Source organism: Lontra canadensis, unplaced genomic scaffold, assembly GCF_010015895.1.
Source record: "Lontra canadensis isolate GAN:19392208 unplaced genomic scaffold, GSC_riverotter_1.0 scaffold22, whole genome shotgun sequence".
In the NCBI taxonomy this organism is placed as follows: Eukaryota; Metazoa; Chordata; class Mammalia; order Carnivora; family Mustelidae; genus Lontra; species Lontra canadensis.
The window spans coordinates 11,492,201-11,518,718 of record NW_022631016.1 but is presented as its reverse complement, the minus strand read 5'-3'; the positions used below and the strand labels follow the sequence as shown (position 1 = coordinate 11,518,718).

The 26,518-nt window shown below is 46.9% G+C and overlaps 1 protein-coding gene across 2 annotated transcripts; it reads right to left on the bottom strand.

Moving 5' to 3' along the window:
• Window positions 1-204: 204 nt before the first annotated feature.
• OTULIN (OTU deubiquitinase with linear linkage specificity) lies at window positions 205-26,518 on the bottom strand. 2 transcript variants are annotated; one of them, XM_032861886.1, is made up of 7 exons: window positions 26,229-26,518; window positions 19,268-19,344; window positions 13,669-13,763; window positions 10,645-10,788; window positions 5,965-6,090; window positions 3,127-3,396; window positions 205-736 (listed from the first exon to the last, which is right to left on the bottom strand). In XM_032861886.1, the coding sequence occupies exons 1-7, from the start codon at window positions 26,402-26,404 to the stop codon at window positions 542-544; spliced, it is 1,083 nt and encodes a 360-aa protein (XP_032717777.1). In that variant the 5' UTR covers window positions 26,405-26,518; the 3' UTR covers window positions 205-541. The 2 variants fall into 2 exon arrangements, with proteins under 2 accessions (XP_032717777.1, XP_032717778.1); XM_032861887.1 differs by having other exon boundaries at window positions 26,342-26,417.

The window sequence follows — 26,518 nt, the reverse complement described above, 5'->3', positions numbered from 1 at the left end:
TTATTCTTCTATAAGACAATCTGTTTAATTAATATGTAAATCCAAACCACTGATCAACAAGACTATCAGAGGCCGTGATGACTGCCCTGGTGACAGACACCCTCCAGAGTTAGGTCACGTAAGCTCAAGTGCACAGGAAGGGCCTACAGACACCCATTACCGTCAACACAAAAAATTACTATCTTAGAAAAAATGGAGAGCCAGTTTACAATTAAAAAGAGTTTGATTCTGAGACATAAAGAACACATTCCTTTCCAAAATGAGTCTCCTCTGATACCAGAGATTTGCTTGACGGAGAAGATGCAGTCTGTACCTCCCACAACAAGTGCTCTGAAGGCCCCTGAAACGTATTGCATCCAAGATGAGGGAAAACACTCGGTTAATTCTTATCAGAAATTGTCCTCAGAACAGCCCTGTCCAGCCTGGCTCACGGGGCCCAAGAGTTCCCACAGGCCATTCTAAGAGACCCGGAGGCCCAAGGCCCGAGCCAAGCGTGGCCTGTGCACCTCGGCCGCGTGGCCAGGCTGCCCAGGTGCGCCCCTCACAGACTCGTCTCCTCGCACACTCTGACGGGGATGTTGTAGTGCCGGTCGTCTTCGGCGATCAGCGTCACCACCGGCCAGTCCAGAGGCGGATCGGTGGGGTAGACGGTGACGAACTCTTCCGTGCTGTACTTGGAGAGCCGGTACACCTGAATGGTGTGGCGCACGGCATAGGCGAGGAGGAACATTTCGACCTGGGGAAGAGAGCAGAGAGCTGTGCAGAGGGAAGCCGCCTACTCCAGCCCCGAGCTCGGGGCAGCGCACGGCCCGGCCACCCCGCAACCTCTCTTCCTCTGCGTAGGCCCGGCCCCCAGCCTTCTCTACACACTTGGCACAAATAAGCAGACCGTCAAAAGTGGGCTAAGCATCTGTTAAGAGACTTGTATCCAGAATCTATGAAGAACTTTTATAACTCAACAATTTAAAAAAATGACCAGTTTGAAAACTGGGAAAGGATCCGAATAGAAAAGACATTAATCCAAAGAGGATACGCAAGTAGACAATGAGCACATGAAGAGTCCTCAGACAGTCGCCCACCAAAACCACAGGGAGACAGACTCCCCTTCACTCCCACTAGAACAGTTATAATCAAACAGGTAATAATGAGGCATAACTACTTAACAGGTACCACGTTCTCTTTTGGGGTGACAAAAATATTTTGGAACTTGATAAACGTACTGAGAACCACTGAGTTATATACTTTAAAATGAATAATTTGGGGCGCCTGCGTGGCTCAGTGCGTTAAGCCTCTGCCTTTGGCTCAGGTCACAATCTCAGGGTCCTGGGATCGAGTCACGTATTGGGCTCTCTGCTCGACAGGGAGCCTGTTTCCCCCTCTCTCTCTGCCTGCCTCTCTGCCTGCTTGAGATCTCTCTCTGTCAGGTAAATAAATAAAATCTTTAAAAAAAAATAATAAAATAAAATCAATAAAATGGTTAATTTTATGTTACATGAACTTTAACTATAGAACAAAAGAAGTATGTCCCAGTATCTAGCCAAGAGAAATGAAAACATGCATCCACACAACAAGATTACTCATAGTAGCTAGAAAGCAGAAAGACCCCAAACGTCCGTCAGCTGATGGACTACAGTCTGTCCACTCGCTAGAACACTGTTTGGGACGTGTGCTGCAATATGGATGAGTGTTGAGAACATGAGGCCAAGGGAAAGAAGCGAGCCACAAAAGACCACATATTATACGATTCTGCTTTTACAAAATTTCCAGGATAGGCAAATCTACAGAAACAGAAAGTAGACTAGTGGCTGCCTAGGGCTAGGGGAGGCGGAATTAGTACCAACTGGTATAGGGGTTTTTTTAGGGTGATAAAAGAGTTTAAAATTAGATTACAGCGATGGGTGCAAAACTCTATAAACATACTATAAACCGCTGGGCTGCACACTTCAAAAGGATCATCTTTTTGGTATGTAAAGTATATCCCGATACAGCTGTTATGTTTTAAAAATGGGACTCGCCATTACAGATTTTGTGAGGACTCCTCAAGAACGAACTTCAGTCCAACACGCAAACCACCGCGCCCCAGGCTCTGTACAGAAGGGAAGGGCTGCGGTTCCGGAGACAGAAGGAGCCTGTGCTCTCTGAGCGCAGATACTGTCTGAAGCGGTCCTCTTCAATCCTGCCTGACCCGGCAGTGACCATGAGCCTTTGCGCTTTGCTACACACCGCAGAGGCTGCGCTTTGGACGGACAGCCTTAAATGCTACTTTCGTAGCTGCCTATTCCACTAACAAAGACTTAAGCTTTTTGAGATAACACAGCGTGCACACACCAAAGACAGGGCAGGGTGGGTGTGGTGAGGCAGGGGATAGTAGCGCACAGGGTCTCTGTGCAGAACTCCAAACTTAGCATATGCGTAAAAGATCCCAGAGCAGGCTGGTCTCTACTGGCTAAGGTGACTCCAATTCTATTTTTAAGGACACTGTCTAATACAGCTCCGGCTGCCATGATTAAATAGTAAGACCCTTTGCTGCATTTACTTGTAGCCTGCCAGGTGCAAGGGCGCTGATCCCATCCAGCATCCTGCAGAAGCAAGCCCAGGCTGAAATCAACGTGGTGGTTACAAAACGGACCCACAGTGCCCTGCCCTCCTCACTTGATAAGGTAGGTGGGACCGGATGCTCTCTCCCCTCGAATGTGGGATGGATTTAGTGACTTTGTTTTTAATGGTGTACATAACAGTATGTAACTTCCAAGATGAGGTCGTAAAGCGCACTGTGGCTTCCTCCTTGCCCTTTTCTCGGATCACTTCACTGTCTGGGAGAAACCAGCCATCGTGTCCCAAAGACACTCAGGCAGCGCTATGGAAGGGCCCATGTGTCGAGAAACGAAACCCTCCTTCTAACTACCCCCGAGGGTGCTGCGCCATGTGGGAAGTGGATCCTCCAGCCCAGTCGAGCCCTCAGGCGACTGCAGTCCTGAACAACACGGGACTGCTTCCTCCTGAGACCCTGAGCCAAAACCACACACCTACGCTGCTCCAAATTCTTGACCTACAAAAGCTGTGATATAATGTTAAATGATTAAAGCTGCCATTTTGGACTAATACACATTCAAAGGCACAACTCACCTGTTCAAGGCCACCGGTGTGTCCCACCTGGTTTAGATGGTTCCTTAGCAGCTGTCCAGGATCATTCGATGTGTCCCGAGCAAACAGAAGCACGGAGAAAAATGGTACTTCCTTTCCCTTCTCTTTATCATCATATAGTTCAATGGCTCTGTTTAGCATTAGAAATTTTACAGCTTCATAGAGGCTATATTCCTCTTCCTCATTTGTGAACAGTTCATCACAAGCTATCTGCCTTGCTTCGGCCGTTCTCAGTTCCGCCAAGCCTGCCCACTACAACAAGAAGGTTACGTAACAATTAAACGCCTGCTCTAAAAACCCCTGGTATATTTCATACTATGAGCACAAAATTATTTTCAAAAGTAGGCGACCACGGGTCATGTACCCATGCTCACAACATTCAAGTTTCTAGCTCAAACAATGATACTCTTTAGACCACACAAATTCCTTAATCAGCTTCTCCCCCATTAGTATGAAACAAAAGTACAGTGCACTAAGGAGAAGCACTGATGCCATGGGATGGAGCTTTCAACTGCCCTAACTTCCAAGACGATGAAACTGGACCAATCGGAAATAACTTCCGGAGGAGTGAATAAGGTATATGTGTGAGGGCTGTGTGTGAAGCTGGTGGGGGGGGGGGGGTAGCTAAAATTATACCCCCCCTTAAGGGGCTTACGGGAGGGAGCACTTACCACCTAAAAGCACCAAGCCAACCTGCAAAAATGAAGATGAGCAAGGAAGACTGTGAGGGCTGCTGAACGTTAGGTTTACTAAACTCACCCTTCTAACTTCCTACAAATATACATGGAGTTTCAAATGAATACATGCACGCAGGAAACGTTTATTGACTCCTGCTTAAGAATAAAGCAGAGTCCTAGGAATACAGCTAACACAGGCGAACACGTTAAGTGAACGAGAAAACTCTATAAATACATGTGCTTTTAAATTAAAGTGAATGAAGACGAGAGATACCAACACGAACTAGTCCTTATGAATAACCAGTAACTATTGCTCCTTTCAGAAAGCCATTAAAATTCTAAGTTCAACAGTGAATTTTAATGGTAATGACTGTACCACAGGATTCTCTTCTATATGTGGTTGAAAGCTGGAGCATCTCTTATTTTCCAGAAGTAAACCCAGTCAGCAGTCAAGAGCATGGCTCTAGAGTTACAGGGTCAAGATGGAATGAAGGCCTTGCTACCAAGCAGCTGGTGGCTTTTGCTGAGCATTAACAGACATCGGGACCTTAATTTCCTCATCTTAAAATGGGGATAATATGGCAACATCTTGGTAAGTTAGGAGAATTAAATAACATATGAAATATTTAGCGCACAGCCTGGCACACAGGAAGTACCAGTAATGCTGGCTTAGATTACTAATGAATAATTTTAATGTTACTGTAAATTGGAAACACTTAAACCATTCCCCAAAATAAGGATCTGTTTACAGCACACATAGCTAATACAGCAAAAATTACAATTTCACAAGACCTTAAAAGAGGTGAAAAAGAAACTGTCACCACTGGTTGAGTTGAAGAGCCTTCCTGTTCACCCACATGGCCAGAGCCCTGCTCTCAGCCCTCACTTACCCTAGATCCTGGGTCCCCAGCCCCTGCAAACCCCATGCTCCATTCCAAAAGGCAAAGAGAATAGAAAGAATCCCTGTTTCCTTCTCCTGTCACAAATTTTTAACTGCTAGACTTTCCATGAAACACTTATGTTTGTAAATAAAAACTAGGTTCTAGGAGGTCAAGGCCCTCAGTTCATTCACTAATCAATGTATTTACCAAATGCCTATTGTGGTCAGGCTTGGGGCTCAACACTGGGTGAAAAGGAGGGAGCAGGACAGATCCTCATGGAGCTGAAAGTCTAACCGGCGGGCAGACCGTACTGGATGAAACAGATCAACACCCGGGGTAAGCGCTAAAGGACTCCTGAAAGCTGTCTGATGCCTCCTTACCAGGCTCCCCGCCATCTACAAAGCCTGAAGCAATGAGCAGGCTCTCAGCTTGGGGTTCCTGGTGGGAGAGCTTCAAGCTCTTCTAAGGCAAGCAACCTAGCAGTCCGCATGGGCCAGTGTCCAAGCAGGACCTCCAAAACCCATGGAATACTCCAGAAAGGGAGTATTTTAATAACCCAAATCACTGGGAATCGGTGTGCCCTATAATTGTTTCAGAGAAACCCTCAGGACACTTTTCAAAAGACAAGTTACTGGCATGCCTAGGTGGCACAGTCAGTTAAGCATCCAATTCTTAGTTTCAGCTCCGATCATGATCTCAGGATGAGCTCAAGGACGCCCTGCCTCGGCCTCTATACTCAGTGCAGGAGTCTGCCTGAGAGTCTCTCTCCCTCTCCCTCTGCCCTTTCCACTCATGCTCTGTCTAAAATAAATAAATCTTAAAAAAAAAAATGAAGACAAGTTTCTGACAATCACTCAGAAATGAAAACAAGTCTAATAAACAGGGACAGAAACTTAAAACATGAACATAGTTGGAAAGAATTTATAAATACACATTCACGTCATTGATAATACTCTTAAGAAATAGAGACTAAATACAGACTACCCCTGAAATTTGTTAGTATGACTTAAAACAAAGACCACATTTAAGGTTTCCTTTTAAGAAAGTTAAACGTTTCACTAAACATAATAAATGGTGTCGTTATTTCTCGATTTGCCAAAGACTTCACAGGAAGGGTTTATGTTCATTTAAATTATGTTGCCTAACTGTCAGCCATGGGCATTTGGCAATGCACTCTGTGAGGACTAAGAAGTAGTCTGCTGGGACGATCAGGAGTGAGAGTTTTGCACTTCTCAGAAAAAAAAAAACTACAGATTCCAAACCTTCTTCCTTAGCAACGTGAGGGACTCCTTGATTCTATCAACCAGGTCCTCGCTCTTCCCCTCAAATTTCAGTCCAAGTTTCCACTGCTTGATCCAGTTGTATTTGCTTATGAGCTTTTCCGGTAACTGGATTATCAGGAAACAGAGAGAAAAAGAGGTGTTAGCATTCCAAGAAATCCACCACAGGATCCCACAGAAACCACAAAACCTACAAAACCTACCTTTGTTTCCAGAATTAATTCCCGCATGTTTGTCTGCTGGAGAGAAATGGTGGTTCCCGCTGAGATAACAGAGGCACAATCTACCTTGCTCAGCTCCCACCACACCCAGAACATTCCACCAGCACTTTGTGAGGGGAACATTAAAGCAGCATCCCCGACACGTCTTCACAAACCACCCAGGTAGCTACTGGGGTCACGGACAGCCTCCCTGCCACTCCCTAAAGCCCAACTTAGGAAGGCGCTTTGGGCAGGAAAGATGGTCCAGGATCAAGTAAAAACCTGATTTTTTCCTGATTAGAAAAATACCGCCTAACTTCCGATATTACCACATATCCTCAAAAGCTTCAATATTCACAAAAACAATGTGTCTCTAATTTAACTGCCTCATCAGTACAGTGAGACAAAACCACAGCAGGGGGTGGGGGAGGGTGTTAACAGCTGCAGAGGCTCAGCTCATTAAAGAAGTGACGGCTGAGCTACTCCTTCCCCGGTTCCTTTTTTTTTTTCCTGGACCGTGTTTTATTTTGTTTTCCCCTAATCATCCACAGAATCTGGAGTCTGCAAGGCAAGCTGGGACACAACATGACTGGTGACAGTATGGGAACTCCGACACCCCTCCCCCCCCAAGTCCCGGGTGTGTCAGGAGAAAATGCATCATAAGGCTGGGCACAGGCACGTCCCTTCACTGCTGAAACACCCAGACGGGAAAAGAAAGTTCACTGAGTCAAACGATCAGTAGAGAAGAATTCGTTCCGACAGCATCCTACGTGGAACGTGGGCTTGTCACACAGTCAAAAATAGTTTTAAATGAGGCCACCTGTGTTCAGTTCCCGGGGAACCTAAGCCTCCAGAGGCCCCTTCACAAAGGTTGACTCCAGGTCCACCTTCTCAACCCGCAGCCATCCTGGAAAACAAAGGTGGTCTCGTTTCTGCAAAAGCCGGCACCATGCAGGGATGTACACTGCTCTTCAGGGGAAGTTACCACGGTGACGGTGACAGCAAATTACACTCACTGAGTCGGGAGTGGCTGCGCTCTCCCCGCCTTACCACCACCAGCCCAGCTCCGTGCCCACAGCGCCCAGCATTTTGGCAACACGTGGGTGGTTCTGCAGGGAACCTTCCATTCCGGTTCTCAGATTTATCACCATAACCTAAAATGCCCCCAAGTGGCGATAAGCTGAAATCACAGCTGGGCACAAAGAAGAGTGCGGAGCGGGAAATACCAGACGGTCAGCTGAGAAGTGGGGTAGAGAGAGAGAAGCCTGGAAGACCATCGGAGCCTCACGTGACATTGCACGTACCCCAGCAGCAGTCACAACACACAACTGCACTACTTGGAAGAGCCCCAAGTTCTAACTACGTACAGCGAAACCCTGAAACCTCGTTCCTTCCACACACTGGGCAAACCGTTGCCAGCGTAATGACCTAGCTCAGGGTTGTAGGCCTCTGGGAGATGTGGAGATCCTGGAGAAAGTCCAAAAAACGAGGTGTGAGAAAGAAATAATGAGAGAAGAATAATGCACTTGCAATGATTAATTCAGGAATAAAAAAGGAGATCTAACCTTGAACGCTTTCCAGAGTCACGGTACACAGAACACACATACATACCCACTCTTCTAGGACACACAAAGAGACGGGGCTTTTGTCAGAATAAGAGAGATTTAAGCAGGTAACAAGATTTAAACAAGAAACCATGATTGGAAATATTTCAAAAATAAGGTTGGTAATTAGCTTCGATGGAATTTCATTTGTGCCTATACTATAAAACCACCTGCTTCTCCAGGAAGTTGTCTTTAACTCTTGACATCCTCACCATGATTAAAAGGACTGTGGGGTAACAGAGATGTGTCCCCAAAAATAACTCATAAAAAAAGAGCTCCAGTAAACAAACACTGTCCCAGGTATCGCCTGCTCATCAAGGCACTCTAAATCCTGGTAAACCTGGAAACCAAAGGATCCCTGCCCTGACCGACACTCCCTCTCAGGGACCAAGGCGCTGCCCTCGAGTTTAAGAACAGTCAGACCATGCCACCTCCAATGCCGGCGTCAGGGTCAGATGATCAAGTGCAGTTAAATGTGGAGACTGGGACCTGGACAAGGGAACCCAAGCAGGGCAGGACGAGAGGGGCAGTGAGGGCAAAGCTCCACCTCCCAGGATGCGGATGAAGCCAGGCCAGAGGAGACGCGTGTGGGCAGGAAAAGGGTCTCTTTCACTGAGCTCAGATTAAGGGGAAGTTCTCTCAGTCTAGCTTTCCTCTTTCCCTTTAATGTTCTGAAACCAAGGACATTCTGGAAGAGAGGAAAAATGGCAAAATGCTGCAGAGAACACATTTCAATCTGCAAACAGAAGCAGATCAGCCAGCTAAAGGGCGCCTGTGCCTTGGAGACAAAGCAGGGCTTCTGTGGGCTTGCCCAAATTCTCGATGGGGTCAAGAGATACCCAGCAGTGCACGGCCTACAGGCCACTGGCCGACACTGGTTCTCAGTCCACAGACTCACCCACAAACTTAGGTGCCCCAGGACCTCTCTGACCCCAAAAGCAGAAGAGATGGGTTAATGTAGAGCCAGTGCCATTTAGAAGGCCCTAATAGTGCAAAACTAGATTCCCTTCAAGCTGCCTGCTGAGAGCTGCTTTTCTGTGTCTCCGGAAGTGGTCAGCATTCCCACACTTCCAGAAGCCCCATGGACACACAATAACCAAAGGTGCTTGTGCTCTCAACCGACCAGGACAGAAAGACTGTCGCTGGGCATGGGGTAGTGGTCAGACGAGGCCCCGGCCATTTTGGAAGGATTAAGGATCAGGGTAAATGGGGACAGACCCACTGTCACTGGCTCTGCCCCAAGTGTTTACCATGGCAAGCCTATGCCATCTTTAACACAAAAGCGTAGCCCGAGCTTGAAGGGAACGCAGGGTTTTATTTACTATGACAGGAGACATCTTACTCTGATGTATCAGGAAAATGAGTAAGAAATTACTTTCATCCCCTAATTCCTGTAGGACTGTCTTGTTTGGCAGCAATAAAGTATTGATTTGCGTGTCTTAAGCAAGTATGTTACCAAATAAATATTTCATAGTAAAGAGGTTACTTATCACAGTCACACAAGGAGTACTGGAGATGGGGAGACCCCACTCCGGAGGCCAGATGGTCCAGGTGCCCTGCCACCAAGGGGCACACTGCGGCCCCCATTAGCCACACCCTCCCTCCGTCTGCACGCCTGGTTCTGCCAGTCCCGCTGCGCCGTCACGCACACGCTCAGGCCCGTCGGAGCTGGGCTTTCCGAGGGAGACCGGCGGAAGGGCCAGAATGAGAACAAGAGCGCAAAGGCCTCCACGGCCTGTGCCCTTCAGGCCCTGTGACCTCTCGCGTACCCAATCTCAAGCTTAGAGGACAACCAGCTTCCTCTAAAAGCATCTTGATTCCAGGCAAATACCCCGGCTCCTTCAACAGCTCCTGAACAAGGGTCACACTCCATCTGTACAGAGGACATGGGCACAAACCCTCAAGATGGGATCTAACCGGCCCGGTTCAAGATGAGACGGTCACTGCCTGTGGTTTAGAAGTGTTCAAGACAAGGCTTCTTTTCTTTCTCACTGCCAGCCACACGCCATGTGGGCTCGGACTGAGCTTGCCATCGATCCACCCTGCTGACCTCTGTGAGCTGCCAATCAATTCATCCTGCTGACCTCTGTAAGCTGCCATAAAGGCAGATCTCCCACTGTGAGGACTCCTGGGTTTTGTTAATATCTGTGGGGTGTGTGTGTGTGCGTGCACGCATGCGTTTAAGCACGGCACTTCCAATTTTCTGCTGATGAACATCTTACTCTCCGTTCTGCCCACCAGACACTCTGAGATTTCTATCAGCCAACCTATCCAACCTATCCAACTTCACCTGACATAGGTCATAGACACAAGTCACATTGACACGACACCCAAGGGCGCCACTACCACACTGCCGATTTAAAACTAAGGCCAGGCACAGGACACATCCCATGACCCTCACCTCCCAGGAAGCCCCTCCCGGGGTGACACGCGCCACCCCCTACACTGATCCTCTTAGCACAATGCAGAAGGTGCTCATTTCTTGAACTGGAGCGGAAACCACAGAACGTGCATTCTAAAACCCCGCCAGGCTCTCAGATGAACAGCGTACGGCCCACTTACTGCAGACAGCAGCACTGAAGCCAAACTACCCCGAAGTGCTTTTTACAGACCACGAACACCAGCTCTCGAATTCGGCAGGACCGTTCAAACACATTTTACCACGTTTCTCTTCTGGGATACTGCAATCATTCTTGGTCATTTTATTACGCAAAATCATCTCTGCCACCCAACACCAAATCAAGCCGCATGCTGACGTCACTGTGGACAGCCCCGGCACCCGGCCCGGGCTGAGAAGGGAGCTTTCTCACAGAAACGATCGGAAACACGGTGGACTCAAACCTGCGGCAGCAGCGTACCAGCGTGAGCTCCGGGTCCAGCAGCCAGGGGGGCAGTGCCGCCGGCTGGCTCATCGCCTGGAACAGCGTGGCCCTCAGCGCGCAGTAATTATCCCCGCGGACGCGCCTGATGGAGGTGAACTTCTGAGACACTTCCTCGTAGCCCTGAGTAAAATCATCAAAGAATTCAAAATGGTCATTACTGACTTCAGACTGTACAGAAAGCTTTACTCCTATGGGAAAAAATGTGCCTCTGATCACCGGAAGGATGAAAACAAGGCTGGCTGAGTCCCTCACATAAGCCATTCTAACTCCTTTCTTTACTAGTCTAAAGAAATTACCAAATGTTAATACTGTACAAAACATCAGCATATGTAACAGATACAACACACAGGAACACATAAATATATCACTTATTAATGATTATTAATAATCAAGATTAATAAACATTAATAATCAAGACCAATAATTACAAATTATCATTTGATAAAATATATCAAATATTATGAAAACACTAGCCAACCCCGAGGTCAGGAGTTACATGTCCCTCTCTAAACAACTGTTATAATATTCACTAACTTAACTGTTATAATACTCAACATCCTGAGGGGGTTAATCTGCATTAAAAGTGACCCTAACTCTAATGAAGAGATGGGAAAGAACAGAGAGAAGTACTAAGTTTATACCTCTGTATTTTAAAAAAGTTTTTTAAAAATCCCAAGTTTCCATGGTATAGTAAAAACAGTCCACATGCTAGGAGATGTCTGGATAATTCTATCAGACTCTTTACAAAGTGGATTTAAGAGTCATTTGGTCTGGAAGCAAAACGAGGACATGAAAATGTTGAGTGACATACACGCTGTCACTCAGAACAGCCATCCAAATGGACCACTGTGAAGCATCCTCCGAAAACAGCCACCACACAATGGGCCACGGGCACGGGACAACCGGGTTTCTCTGGCGGGCTTACGCTCGCATATCAGGATCAACCTGCTGCCTTCTGCACTTCACTAGCCTCGTTCTGGGGGCCCTTCTGCTCCTCCTGCTCCGCGTGACCGTCACCTGAGACTCTGCTTTCTACCCTGCACTTACAAAGGAAGGAGCATCACCCTCGTCGTGGGGTGGGCGCCATGCAGACTCTGCCCAAGCACTGGGCCCTCGTTATTAGCTGTTCTCGAGGTTCGAGTCATAGGATGACCTCAGTGGGTGTGAGTCGAGTTTTCATTCAGCGCTCCAATCGCTACAGCATACTAAGGGCCGGTGACACACCTTTGCCCTTGGGCGGACTCCTGGTCACCCTGGGAATACTCACGACGGCTGACCCAACCGGAGCTGCATTTTCCAAATGCATAAATCACTCGTGCTATTTCAGAGGCCAATCAAACTTCAAAAATTAAATTTGGGTTTATACAAACTTATTTCCAAAAGAATATCCAAAACAAAATTAACTGTAAGACAAATAAGGACAAAAAAAGAACTTGAGATCCAAACTGAGGCCCCTGAGATGCTCTAATTACTGCCACGGGTCCCAAAGTGACCCTGGTCCAACTGATGTGCCTTTGACTATTTGGTCACTGGAACAGTCCGACGACATGGTCAAACCGTTCCCTCAAACTAAAATCACAGAGAAAGGGTTTTAGCGTGAGTTCCAAAATATGGACGATGTGGATAACTTCAGAGATACTTTTGAGTTATGGACCCTGAGGTGCCAACTGTTAGATCCTTAAAGAGGCTGAGATCATAAAATAAAACCGGAAGTCAGGGAAAGCATTTCTGGAAAAGATGAGAAAACATATGTTAGGTATCCAGCCTCCTGGTTATCTAGTTTGATACAGGGCTCAAGTCTGGAAAACCTGTAAGTGGCCAGAATTTATGCATTCAGCAGGCGGCCTCACAAGTGTAAACATTCATCGTCCCAGGCACTTCATGACTGAGCTCCCTACTGAGTGCCCAAGACACAGCTAGCCCACAGCTCAGACCCGGCAGGGAGCAAAGCTAGCACGGGCTCTCAGACTGCAGTAGCCGCTATGTTCGGAAGGCTGGCCCATTTCAGGGCAGGCGGGAGCGCTGCGGTGCACATGAAAGGGGCACACTGTTTTCGATAAAAACAGCTCTGAGGAAAAGCACAGATATATACAAATATTTAAAAATTTTAAATCCTGAACAATATAGATGTAAACAACAAAACAGATATTCCTATCAAATATGACAGGTCAGTATCTCTAATATAAAAGAAGTACATTCAAATTCATAATGTAAAGAGTCCCAAGAGAAAAATGAGCAAAGGATAAACCCAGAGGTTCTAAGAGGTGGTGGACGTTTTAGGTCGAAACTGCCATTTTTGTAGTTCAGAAATGGTCAGAGTAGCAATTTCACATCGTTCCACTCACTAAGGAATGTTGGCTTCAGGGTCCGTCAAGGGCAGAACCAAGAGGGTTGTGGGCTCCACCAGCATGTAGCGGGAGGGGGCCCGGCTGAACAATGGCCAGCCCAGCCACAGCGGGACCACGTCACAGGAGTCCCTCCCTAAGAGTCATCAATCACGTGATGGGACCAGGAGGGGCAGCTCTAGGGACACCTTAAACAAAGGAAGTAGTTTCAGATCCCTGGGCACAGGGAGTGTGGGAGAGCCCAGGCCCCTCGGACAGGAGGGCAGGAGACCAGACGCAGGTAGGGACAGCAGTTGGGATAGCATCTGCTGGTCCCATCCCTAAAGCTTTTAACACAAAAGGCCAGAAGGGGATTCCCAAATGGCCCCAAGAGGACAACCAATGCCGGCCCGACTCTGAAGAGCACAGCATCGTATTTTTCAAAGAAAAGGAATTACTGAACAGCTAAAGCTGGCCCTATATTAACGCTGGGACTCGAAACAAGCTCCTTACCTTCGGAGTCTGTTTCCTCATCTCTAGAATTAGAACACCAATATTTACCTAGTCTGAGAACAGCTGTTGTGACCACATCTAAAAATATAAAAGGACATATTCTGTGATCGCTTATGACAGACTACTTTAAGGACTTGAAACTTCGTGTATCTAGACATCATACCTTCTTCATACATGTGGCCTTTTGTGTATTTCCCCGCCATTCTTTTTTGCAGTAGTCCATGATGTCCATTTCAGGAGCTACACTTACCCTGGCTTCTGCAGAGGAATCAAAAGGGGGTTGGGTGAGTAACGAACAAAGCACCACCAGAATAGCAGCACTGCTTTACTCAGCTTACTCTTCCTCTACCTTCATTCCAGAAAGATCCAGAATCCCACCACTGCCACCATCCCCTCACTCCCCAGAGCTCTTCCAGTGGGTCTCCCGAGTCACCACACCTTCTCCACACAGCAGCCAGAGCGATGCGTTTAAAACTTCAGACAACGGCATGAAACTTCCGTTTAAATGCAAACTAAGCAGACCGCCACCACTCCTGGGTTCTGAGAGCTCCAGAGCTCCCACGGGACTGGCATCGATGTCCTCACTTCCTACAGGGGCCCCTGTCCTGCGCGCCCCCCGCCACTGCCTCTCTGGCCTCGGCTCCTGCCGTTCCTCACTGAGTGCTCCGGCCCGACCTGTGGCCTCCCCTGGACCTCTCCCACACACTGCGGGGCTCCAGCACTCCCTACAGGTCTCCGCTCTAACGTCACCCAAAACCCATAGATCATGTCACACATACACACTTTCACTCTGGTCCCCTTACACAGTTTTGTTTTTCTTCTACGCACTGATCAACACCTCACATGTTTCTTTTTCTCCACTTCTCCCTAAACTCCCCTCCCACCCACATCCACAGACACAGCACGGCACGAGTTCCTCTGAGGCCAAGGGTTTATTCTGTGTCTCAGCTGTGTCCTTAGCGCTCAGAGCGTCACTGACACAACGTGAGTACCATTCCACTCACACCCACCGTGCAGGAATCTGAGCTATGAAAAAATACACCTACTGATTGTTACTTAGTTTTTTATATCCATTATACAAAGAGATAAACCCTACTAAAAAATGTGTATTTATTTATTTATACTCTGCCCTCATCCCAAGAGGCTACAAACTATTAATAAGCCAGAAACTAATGAAGCTCTAAATGTTAGCTGAGCTACAGACTTCACTTGACTCTTTGTAAGACATTTACAATCCAACTTGCAATCAGAAAAATCACGTAATTAAAAAAATGGGCTTTACATTCTCCTTGTTTAACATACAAGGTTTGGGGGCTGACTTTGTGGTATACATGCACGCACGCACACGGGTATGTGTGTTTTAGGAAAAAAGTGAAGTAATTCTCAGGCATAGCTTGACTTCCTTTTTAAATTATAGAAGAAGTAAATGTTGGCAAGGAAATTAAGATACAAAGACAGAAGTACCTTATAACGTACTTACTCCTGAGGAAAGACACAAATTAACGACACATATTTACTGAACGTCTACCAGGCGCCAGGCACTGAGCTAGAAACCAGGGTTACCAAGGAAGTGAAGACCCAGATCCTGTCCTGGACAGACTGGGAGGCGGCTGAAGAAGGAAAGGCCACGGGCACCGACAAGCCAGGGTGTGATGGAGGCAGGGATGCGTGAGGAGCATGAAGTCCTCCTCGCAGGTTATAGACAATTCTGCGGCTTAAGTTAGGACTGGCATACAAAGGACACACACCCTTGAAGCACACTATGCAGAGACCACAAATACCGGAGCCACACAGCCGATCCTAAATACAGACCCATCAGTGTTTAGATTCAAGAAACATTTTTTTAGGGTCTACTCAGTGGAAGGAAGAATTCCTTGCATCTGCCTTCTCACTCACTTCCCCACAAAGTAGGAGGAAGCGCAAACATCCAGAACTGAGGCCATCACTTGGGCCATGTTTTCCCACCAGGAGGCATTACGAGCCTGAACAGAGAGCACATTTCCAGCCCAAGAAGGACCTCACGAGTGCAAAGTCCAGCCTTCCGGCTCTCCTGGCCTGCAGTCCTCATTCCTGCCCACACGAAGGTAAGCCCTGGCCCGTGGGCACGGTGGGCAGGTCCACCGGCTCAAAACTGAGAGGAGGCAGGGGACCTCACCGGGTTAGAAGGCCAAGCCACAAGCCATAAGCCCTGCTGATGAGAGGCCTGCAGGAGGCAGTGGGGTGGGAAATGGCATGTCCACACAGCTGCGGGCACCAAAATGATACTTCAAATCCCGTCCTGCTGCTGTTCTTGGGGAGAAGGGCTCCAACGGCCCCTACAAGCCCTCCTTCAGGATAAAAGATGGAGGCAAAGGACAGACAGCGCCTGACCTCAAACAGCTTAGACTATAGGACAGTCACAGTATATGACCGTCCGTTTAAATGCAAACTACTCAGACTGTTACTATTTCTAAGAAAGAACATTAAAAATGTAAAAAAAAAAAAAAAAACCCTCCAAAACCAAACCAAACCAAAACAAACCCAAAGGAGAAGCTAAAAACCAGAGGGGTAATCAGGAGCTCAAATAACCAGGAGGTCTGGTCCTTAACCACTGTATGGTGACAAAGACAAGGATTCAGAACCTGGAAAGATGGGAACTTAAAACTGAACTTCAGAAAGCCAGAACTCGGGGTCAGAGGGTGGACCAGGGCAAGAATTGTACTTTTCCTGTAATGGGCCAGAGAGTAAATAACACAGACTCTGAGGGCCATTAAGGTTTCTGTCACAACTAGTCAACTTTACCACGTGTGAAAGCTACCACAGACAACAGGTAAAAAAGAAGTTCCAATAAAACTTTATTTTAAAACCAGGTGGCTCATCAAATTTGGCCAGGCAGCCATAGTTTCGCCGACCCTGGGACATCTTTGTTAGCGAAGAGTGTTTGTTGTTTTTGTTTGTTTGTTTGTTTTTGTTTTTTTACTAACAGAGAGCATAAGAAAACTTTCTGCCTTGGCCTGGGCTCCGGCTTGGGAAAGAGGAAGTCTCCCTGAGAATTCATAACCACAGGCTGGCTCTCATACAGGGTCAGGACGGGAATTCAGACTAGCCACAAGACCCTGGAAACCCAATTTTAGAAACTGACATAATGTGGCCCAGGGTAGGTGACATGGTGGGTGCCTAACAGGAATAAGGCTGAACCCTCCCACTCAGGCCAGACTGCACAAGCCCTCCGCAGATACGCAAAAGCTGAGCTTTCAATTCAAACTTTGAAAAACGAAAAGTAAGCAAAAACAGCAACCGGCATAATCAGACCTGCCAAGATTTTCAGCAAATGAAATTATGAGACCCAGAGGAGTAGGTCTTAAATACTTAAAGAAATAAAAGGAGTAAGAAACATGAGCAAAGAGCAATAAACTATCAAAAAGAGAGCCAGGCAAATCTGGAGAAAACAGCACTTCTCTTTCTCTTTTCTTTTTTTTTTTCTTTTTTTAAGACTTTACGTAATCTCTACACCCAATGTGGGGCTCGAACCTATGACCCTGAGATCAAGAGCCACAAGCTCCACTGACTGAGCCAGCCAGGCGCCCCCAGAACATCTCCAAAAATGAAAAAAAAAAAAAAAAAAGAGAGAGAATAGATTTGAAGAAACTACCCAGAATGGAACAGAGGCTACACAATAAAAAAAATATATAGGGGCGCCTGGGTGGCTCAGTCGTTAAGCATCTGCCTTCGGCTCAGGTCATGATCCCAGGGTTGGGGGGTCAAGCCCTACACTGGGTTCCCTGCTTGGCGGGGAGCCTGCTTCTCCCTCTCCCACTCCCCCTGCCTGTGTTCCCTCCCTCACTGTGTCTCTCTCTCTCTGTCAAATAAATAAATAATTTTTTAAAAGATTTTATTTATTTATTTGACAAAGAAAGAGAGAACACAAGCAGACAGAGAGGCTGGCACAGAGAGAGGAAGGGAAGCAGGCTCCCCACCAAGCAGAAAGCCAGATGCGGGGCTCAATCCCAGGACCCTGAGATCACGACCGGAGCCGAAGGCAGAGGCTCAACCCACAGAGCCACGCACGCTCCCCTAATAAATAATTTAAAAATATGTATCTATGAAAGGGCATGTCATGAAGAGCCTCAGATGACTGAAGCAGGCGAGCAAACATCTACTCAGAGTTCTGAAACGAGTAAGTAGGGAGAATAAGAAAAGAAGATAATGGTGCAAATTCTCCCAAACTAATGAAAACTAGGCATGGAGGGATTCCAAAAGAAGACCTCAAGCAGCAGGCTTTTAAAAGTCCACACTCAACAGACATCAGAAAGAAACCGCAGAATACCGAAGACAGAGAAGACAGAAAAAACGGACACATTATCTACGAAGGATCAGTCTGACTGCAGAACTGTCAACTACCTTATCTTCGGAAAGATTAACCTGCTCCTCCGGAGTTCTTAAAAAAGAAAGCGGAGACTCAATTTGCAAGCAAACAGAGCTTCCCACGAACAGCCCCTGGCAGAAGCACTTATTTCAGAAAGGACCTTATTTCAGGAAGGGCAATGACCCCAGAAGGACTGAGGTGCAACCTCGGGCGAAAGCTGGAAATTACACAGCTCTCCCAGCCGCTGAAACACCTGCGGAGGGAGGGCTTCCCCCGAGGACAGGGTGAACCACAGCAGAGCACCTGCAGAGTGACAGAGAAAGCAAGAGGTCCCTGCGAAGGCGGTGGGACACACGGCGACGGAGGGAGCACGGTCTCCTTAGGGCTATGACTAACCAGGACTCCAAGGTCGTCACGAAAGGGGTGCGAGGGTGGCAGCAGAAACGGAGCATCCTCTGCGGTTCCATGGGGGACCGGGACAGGGGGCCCGGGAAAACTCCTGATGGGACAACTACAGAGAAGCTGGTCCACGGGGCTACCCCAGCCAAGAGTTCTGCCAAGTCACTGTGAGGACAACTCAAGAAAAACCTCAAAATGACCCAAAAGCCTACTTTATATCATATGTTCCTAACTACACACACATAATATTTTTGTGAACCGTAAACCAAACCCAAGCTAGTGCTCAGAAGAACCAGAACATGTGCATTACACAGGTAGTGAGAGAAAATGTCACTTGTGAGTCACTTATGGCAGATCCCCCAAGCACAGCATCCCCCTCGGCTCCAGCCCGAGCCGGCCAGGGAAGCGAGGGGGCTCTTCTCCCCAGACAGCCCAGCCGGCCCTGCCTGCAGTGGAGGCGGCCAGGGGACCTGCTCCTCCTAGCAGCAACGGGCCCACGGGTGCGGGGATCTGAGGGGTTGGGGGGGAAGCGCAGGTGTGACTGAGCAGAAAAACGGAAAAAAGGTCATGAAACGAGAGAACTCCCACTACTGATCCCAGGATCATTCTTTCTTACAAGGCCATTTGTGTGCAAAGACACACAGAGCCAGCTTCCTAAGAAGTCCTTCCACTTGAAATGGAAAGTGCATTTCAACTCCAAACTCTCCCTCTAAGAATATGACGGAAATCACGGAACTAGAGGGTGGTCAAGAGAGTGAACAAATCCTCACAGGGGCAAAAACGATGTGAATGTAAAGGACACAGGAAGAATATCTGCATCACGATTTGAAAACCTGAGAAACAGTACTCCCCAAACAAACCTCGGCAAAATGAACAATCCGACGCAGCTTAGACCATACGCATAAGAATGCTTCCTAGGAAGCACATCCCAGCATTTTACGAAAATGGCCATATCGACTTACTGCATTTCCTACTATAAACAGTAAGAACTCGATGAATAAAATGATTCCAAACATACCTGATAACCCTCTTTCATGTGTAAGTAATTCTTTCTCCTTTTCTATTTCTTCCGCGTCACGATACATGTCCTCCTCACTGAAATCACACCAAATCAGACATTTCAAAAATGTGTTGCACTGACATTTCCCTCCCATTACAATATGCACCTGCTTAAAAAACTTATCAGACACTAAAAGTGTAGCTTTTTTCATATTACATGATGATGATCTGATAAAATATGGATCTTAAATCTTGGATGCTCATGCGTCTATCATTCTACTTCAGAGCTTCTGAATTTAAAAGTGACACTTTCACATCACTCCACTGGCTGCATGGCTCTGAGGCCACTTGAACTGGAACGTCTATGAATGGGAGCTCAGCTACACTCGTAAGCATCTTAGCATGCGTCTTATCAGTGAAGCCTCGTCACGATGCTATCAAGTTCCAAGAATGGAGACAACACTAATAAAAGTATTTACACAGGAATGCAGGCCAAGTGCTTTATTATGTCACAAGCAAATTTTACAATCACTACTTTAAAAACAAGGATAGGAGACCATCAATCATTTTAAGTCCCCAAAGCCAAAAACCCTCCCGAGGCTCTTCCTGCTCCCTGACACCCCCCCGCCCCCATTGCAGCAGCCAGCCCCGCGGAGCACGTCCCTCCTCTCCCACATACGTGAAGTGCCGCCACCCTGGTCGACTTGGTACTTATACGGTAGGTTCCTGAAGTCTCTAGTTTCATCTAGTGAGTGAACAAGAATACACTGTGCGCTAGAAAAGGACAGAAAAGCCCCCTAGCTGCCAGACAAGGACTGAAAAAAGGCATCTGCTTTGCCCCTCAAGAGAAGCCACAACCCGACAAGGAGGAGAAACAGAAATACCAACCCTATCTTTGCTAAAACCACAAGACCCAAACAGTCCAAAAGGGAGAAAGAAACAGTAAATGACCGAGGACAGGAAGGCCTCCACGCCAGCGGAGGAACATCTGCTAGACAGTTAAGACGGTAAACCTGCAGAAAACCCTAGAGGGGCTCAGGAACTGGCAGTGCCAAGCATTTTTCAGGGTACAGGAGACCCCCCCAGAGCTGAAAAGGAGAAAACTGGCCAAAGTACATATAAAGTGTAATCAGATGCCCAATTCCCTATACTTCCTCCCCATGGCTGCACAGCCCACCCTGCACACCAGACAGAGGCTCCAGGCGCAAGGAGACACGGGAAGGAGTTAGTAAGATTAGTAACAAGTACGGAATTAAGCAAACGACCTCAGATACTACCATTCCCAATCCCCTCGACAGCCCAGCTCCTGGTACAAGGCTCAGCACAGCAGGGGGAAAGAGGAAGAAGAGGCCAGCAGGAGTAAGAGAAAGATGAAGGATACTGAGAGCCATCTGCTATCCCCACCTTCCCCCGCCTCACTGAAACCCTTTACTGGCTCTCAAATAAGCGGCGACAGCTACATGTGGACCTGACCCACCACGCTAGCCTGGATTCCAGGATTCCTCTACACATGCCCCCCCTTCAGTCCAAACACCTGACTGAGCACTAGCCTATGCTTTTACACCTGTGACTGGCTCAACCCATTCCCTCTGCCGGAATGACTCACTACCTACGACATCAGGACATGTGCGGTTGGGTGACGCAGCTGGGACCCCAAAGTTACAAGGTCAGTTAACGACTCCTCGCTCCAGCCCTCATTAGCCCTGTGTGTGTGGCCATGCAACTGAAGTAACTATACCTCTCGGAGCCTAAATTTAACCACTTAAATTTAACCACCACAAAAAGGACAGTGAGAGAACTCATCTCAAAAGACTGCTGTGAAAAAGAACACATGTAAAATATTAGCTCTCCCAAAAGTTAGCTGTTCTCATTCTCAAACTACACCACTGGTGCACAGTATTAACAAATAATTCACCCAATGGTCATTTCTTACTCCCTTTTTTCTCTTTAAATAAAGGTAATGATATGGGTGTGGGTGTGCCCATTTTTTTAAAATACTGTGCGGCTGAGGGAACGTATTAGGAAAAGGTACTTTCCATGTTCTCTGACCCCCATGAGATTCCACGTAAAATGTATGCTGTCATGCCAGAGGTAAAAGCAAACCAAAACCAGATTCACAGGGACTATACATCAAATGCCTAAAATAAAAAGTGACTAAATATGTTAGTTCTTCTTTTAATAACTTCATTGTACCTTTTGGCCTCCTCCTTAGCTTTTTATCAAATAGGAGAGAAATTCTGATCCTACAAAACAAGCATCGAAGTGAACCACTTTCTTGATGTCCTCATCAGAAGCATGACTTTGGGCAAGCCACTTCCCTAATCCTGGCCTTAGTTTTTCTCATCTTCAAAGTAAGAAGAGCAGACAGGGTCTATACGATCTACATGGTTCCTCTTCCAGGTCTTAAGTTCTATGAGACTATGAATCTACGTGTTGTTAAAAACTATACTTCAAGCGAATCCTGTGGCTATGCTGCAGGCACATTTGGCTCCACCTCTGTCCTCTTCCTTTTTAATCTGCAAAATAACCCAAGTGCGAGCGCAACACCAGTGCCCAGAGGAAGTTCTCTGAACAAGCCTCTCTTGTACACATATAAATTCCCACGAAGGCCAGCAGAAATGGAACGAAAAGAAATCAACGTGAGAACTAAATGCGAAGGGAAGACAAAGTAGAAAGGAAGATTATTGGAAATAAAAAGCACTGATTCAAGATATACAAAAGCAGCAAAGCAGAAATGGGTGAATGGGAGGCCCGAGTGCATTCAAATTACTTTAACCACAACCAGATTTCATTCAGATCCTGTGCACGAATGTTTGCTAACTTCCCTGGCCACCAAGGACAATATCCAAGGACATTTGCTACCTTTAAAAGGCCACTAAGGAAACTGTCATATGGCCTTTAAAGGCTACCAAAAAAATGATACTAAAGCTATAATTTCTTGCATAGAGAACAAATTTTAAGTTTAAGCAATACATTCAATTACTATGGTCAGAAAAGAAGATATTTAACAGCCAAAATCAAATAGTCATCCCACATAAGGACAACCAGCTAGAGAGAGAAAGAGAGAGAGAGAGAGGTGTGTGAGAACAAGAAAAATAATAATTTTACTTAGGAAAATAGTTGACTCAATAATCTATTGCTTTAACCTGTTTAAGTATCAAAATATTAAGGCTGAAAATGACAAAATAAAATATTTATATATTACACATATATATTTATTTATATTTTATATTTACATATTATTTGTTTGTTGTATATTTATTATATTTAAACTAGAGGTTTGAACTTTTTGTTTTGAGAAGGGAAGATAGTGAAATAATGAAAAGAAAAAGGATATGCATTGTAAGATAAAATCTTGATACTGACCAGCTTCAGAAATTTAGTAAACTTTTGTGTTTATATGTCAACTTGGGAGGGGATGAGAAGTGTCTACTGTTTAGCACTCAACAGGCCACTGAAACCCAAAGACTCAAATGATCACCACAGCAAAAGGTTTCCTTCTAGAAAACATACAGATAGCTAGAAAAGTAAGCCAAAGTCTTAAATATGACTTGATTTCTTGTGGACCATGGCATGTGAGTCAGGCTCAATTACATAATTGAGTTAAATTTTAAAACCAAAATCCAATACGTTCTACTTAGAAAATTCTTAGTTTAGCACACTGCTATTTTAAAGTGTGTATTTTCAAGCTCTGGTTTTCTTTTAAGCTAAAGATGAAATATCTTAATATTGAGGCAATATACGTGATTGAATAAATTATATGATTCTGCAGACCACATTATAATCTCTCTTGCTGTTTGAAGAACTGCATAACAATAAAATGTTTGAAAATTTAATTTAAATTTGCTTACTACATACAGACACAATTATACTGTTGCCAAGAACAAAAGCTATCAACTGAAAACACAGAGCTCAGTGAAGCAAGACACTTCTGTAGAGCCAATTTTTCAACTTCTTACAATATGTAATATGAAAAAAGTCAATTCTAACATACATGCAAAACTAACAAGACAGTATTGGACTCTCTCACCATTATGAACATTTGCATTAAGTTCCCCTTAGTTGTCTAAAAAAGCTAAGTATGGCTTTGTTCAGCTTTCTGAACTTGAACGTTGCATTTCATGCTTAACTTGGCCTATCACAGAAGACCCATCACCCAGGCAGTGCTGGTAAGACAGTGTCAACCACTGTGACACTAATGTACCTTCCCAAAAAGGTAGAGGAAAAGCAAAGACCACTCGACCCAGTCTTTCTCCACCACCTCGCGGTTGTAGAGATGGGTGAACAACACATCAAATGCAGGAAAGTACCGGCACCCAAGCCAAAATTCCACCCCCTTCTGCAAGTGGACTTTCCATGACTGGCTCGTGCTACTCCACGTGACTTCCAGAGGTATCTGGGGACAACCCAGATATCCTCAACAATGAGGTTTGAAACAGTCTTTACTTCCAGGTTGGAGAAGGGGCAAGAGAGAATGAGGGAATGGCTGTTACCCCATCAAACATACCCCACAGGAGCTAAGGAGTGAGGCGAGTGGGAAAACACACTCCCACGACAGCGTATTAGCAACATCCAAGAACAATGGTTTAAAAACTCATTGTGCACAACCCTTTTGAAAATCCATAGCTCCCATCAGAACCTCAGCCCAGAAAAACAAATACACATCAAATTTCACCTTCAATTTCAGAGGGGTTCACAGACATATGCTCCCCACCACATACAACAAGCCTATGGACCCTAGCTTCAAACCATGTCCCACCATCAGGCAGGCAAAGACCGGCCTTGAAGTAGTCATGCTTCTCAGTTCCCTGAGCTCGCCTAGCCTGGCCACCGACCAGGTCTCGGGACCATTTTGGTCCTCAGAAACGGTAACTTATTTAGCTAAGGGCAAGAAATGGACACAGCCTCAGTTTCAAATGCAGGGGTGGGGTGAGCAGGGGATAGCGGACAGCAGATGTGCTCACAGAAACAGTGAGGAAGCTCCAAGAAAGTCAACCAAATCTGGTGTGACCTAAGACTTCTTCAAATCAGACCGTAAGCCATCTTGCGAGCCATCCTTAGGGTTTGTCCAGGGGATGCCAACCAACCCCGGTTCTCAAATGAGCTAGAAGAGGTAAGCGGAGAGTCATAAATCATGTTCCTCTGCCTGGTTTTGCTGAGAAAGCCAGAAAAAGATGGGGGTATGTTTCCATCAAAGCATCAGGGAACGTGGCCCAGAAACCTACTCCCTGTCTCCCTGGCTAAGAAGGACCTCTGGAATCCAGCACTCAGTTTCCTCCTGCGTAAGATGACAAACCTAGGCTGTTTTTTTTTTCCCCCCTGTGTTTCCTTTCAGACTAAGTCTGTAAATCTACTGACAGCGGTAAGAGGTGTGTCTCAAAACCTTTTCATTGAGAAAGAGTGCTCCTTCCCACCACGGCCTATTTCCCCAGGTTCTGACTCTGGAAACCACATCCAAAAACTTGCCAAATAACTATACATACTTTTAGAAACATGGTTCTGGATTCAAAGTTTCTGCATCTAGAAGGGGCATTAGAATGCTCCACTCAAGGCTAAGGTGCAGCTTCTGAGGGGCAGGGTCTCTAACCAGGGAGTTACATCACTGGCCACCAGGGCAAGAGGAAGGCAGCAGCAGTTAGTAACCATCACGGGCTGCGGAGGGGCAGAAGCAGAAGACACCCCCTCTCGCCCTCCCCACCCATTCTATTTTACCCTCTGCGGAGTCTGAGGTCGTTTTCTAACCTAAAAAGCAAACCAACATCAGCTCCCACATGGGCCTGCACAGCGGTTTCGGTTAAAGAACAAAATGCTAGTCTTTAAAAATCAGGATATTTCATTAAAAATTCAGGATATTTGGACTCTTGAAATACAGAAAATTCAGCAAGCAGAGGGAAGAACCTCCTGGACTCTGACCCCAACAGTGAGGGACACAGCTCTCCGGAAACCCATGGTCCACACCTGGCCAGCCGCACTCACCTACGTTACCTGCATAGGTAGGAGTTTGAGACTGCCTACTCCAAATCTTTCCCAGTAGCCATGAACACACTAAGTGTGGATAATACCATTCCAGAGGCCTTAGGTGCTCAATAAATGAGAAGGTCAACGCCCATGGACAAGAACCCTGCACATCAACGTCATTATAATAAACGAGCTGCACAGCAGGCCCACCAAGGACCCCTTGCCCAAGGGGGGGTGGGGATCACATTTGAACACACCTTACAATTCAACTTGCCAGCCAATTAAGCTGTCAGAATGGTTATCTGAGTGCTTTCATCGATTCTGGAATTCAAAGGCATTTGCATGTGCCTAGAACCTGAAAATGTAGAAAAAGTTCTCTTCAAGTCTATATTCTGCCTGCACCTCACTCCCAGATCCTTGCTAAAAATATAAACGCCTCCGGTTTGTGCTGCCTTCCTCACAATTCACTAAATAACTGATCTAACCAGGCTGCCTTTCCTATTTAAAAATAAAGGGGGATGGGGACAGCTAGTTAAGCCGTTAATGGGCAAAAGAGAATTGGGTCAGACTCCGACCAAAGTCTGTTCAACAGGTGGAGCGCTCATCAAGCGGCGACCTGCCTTTCAAGAACAAACTTGTCGCATGGCTGTTTTCCTTTGGCTGTGATAGAAGCAACCTTACTTCCCCAACCAGGTCGGAGGAAAGATTCACTGAGTTATAACAGTACGCTTTTCCAGTTTGTTTCCCAAGTTCCTGGAGCTTTCTTTTAACTTTAGAGCTATGCAGATGTAGAAACAGGGGCACTGGATGACCAGAATTGTAAGACCCCGGGCCCTGCGGAAAAACATTTTGTACGAAGACTGGACACAAGTGTCTGAATTCCACTCCGTCGCCGACCTTACCCAGAACCAAGGGTAAGAAGGGCTCTCGGCCGGCTACTCCCCAGCCCAGCCCACACCCAGCCTCCCCAAGGGGAACGAGCCTGGCGCCCCCGCCCGCCCCCGCCGCGCCCCGCGACTCACTGCTCGGCTGGGCACCGCACCGCGGTCCGCGGCTGCCCGCCGGCCGCCGCCTTCCCGCCCTCCCGCGCCGCCGCTCTAGTGGGGCCCGGAGACGCGGCCCCCGCCTCCCGCACCAGCTTCTCAGCACGGCTCGCGCCCGGCCACGCTCCGGGCTGGGGCATGGTGCCCCGACTCATGGGACCGCCGGCGGCAGGGGCGCCCCAGCGGTTCCGCCGCTCGGAGCGATCCGGGGCCCCTCCCGTTGGGGGGCCCGGCAGTGGCCGCCGCCGTTCTACAGCCCGCCGGCTTCC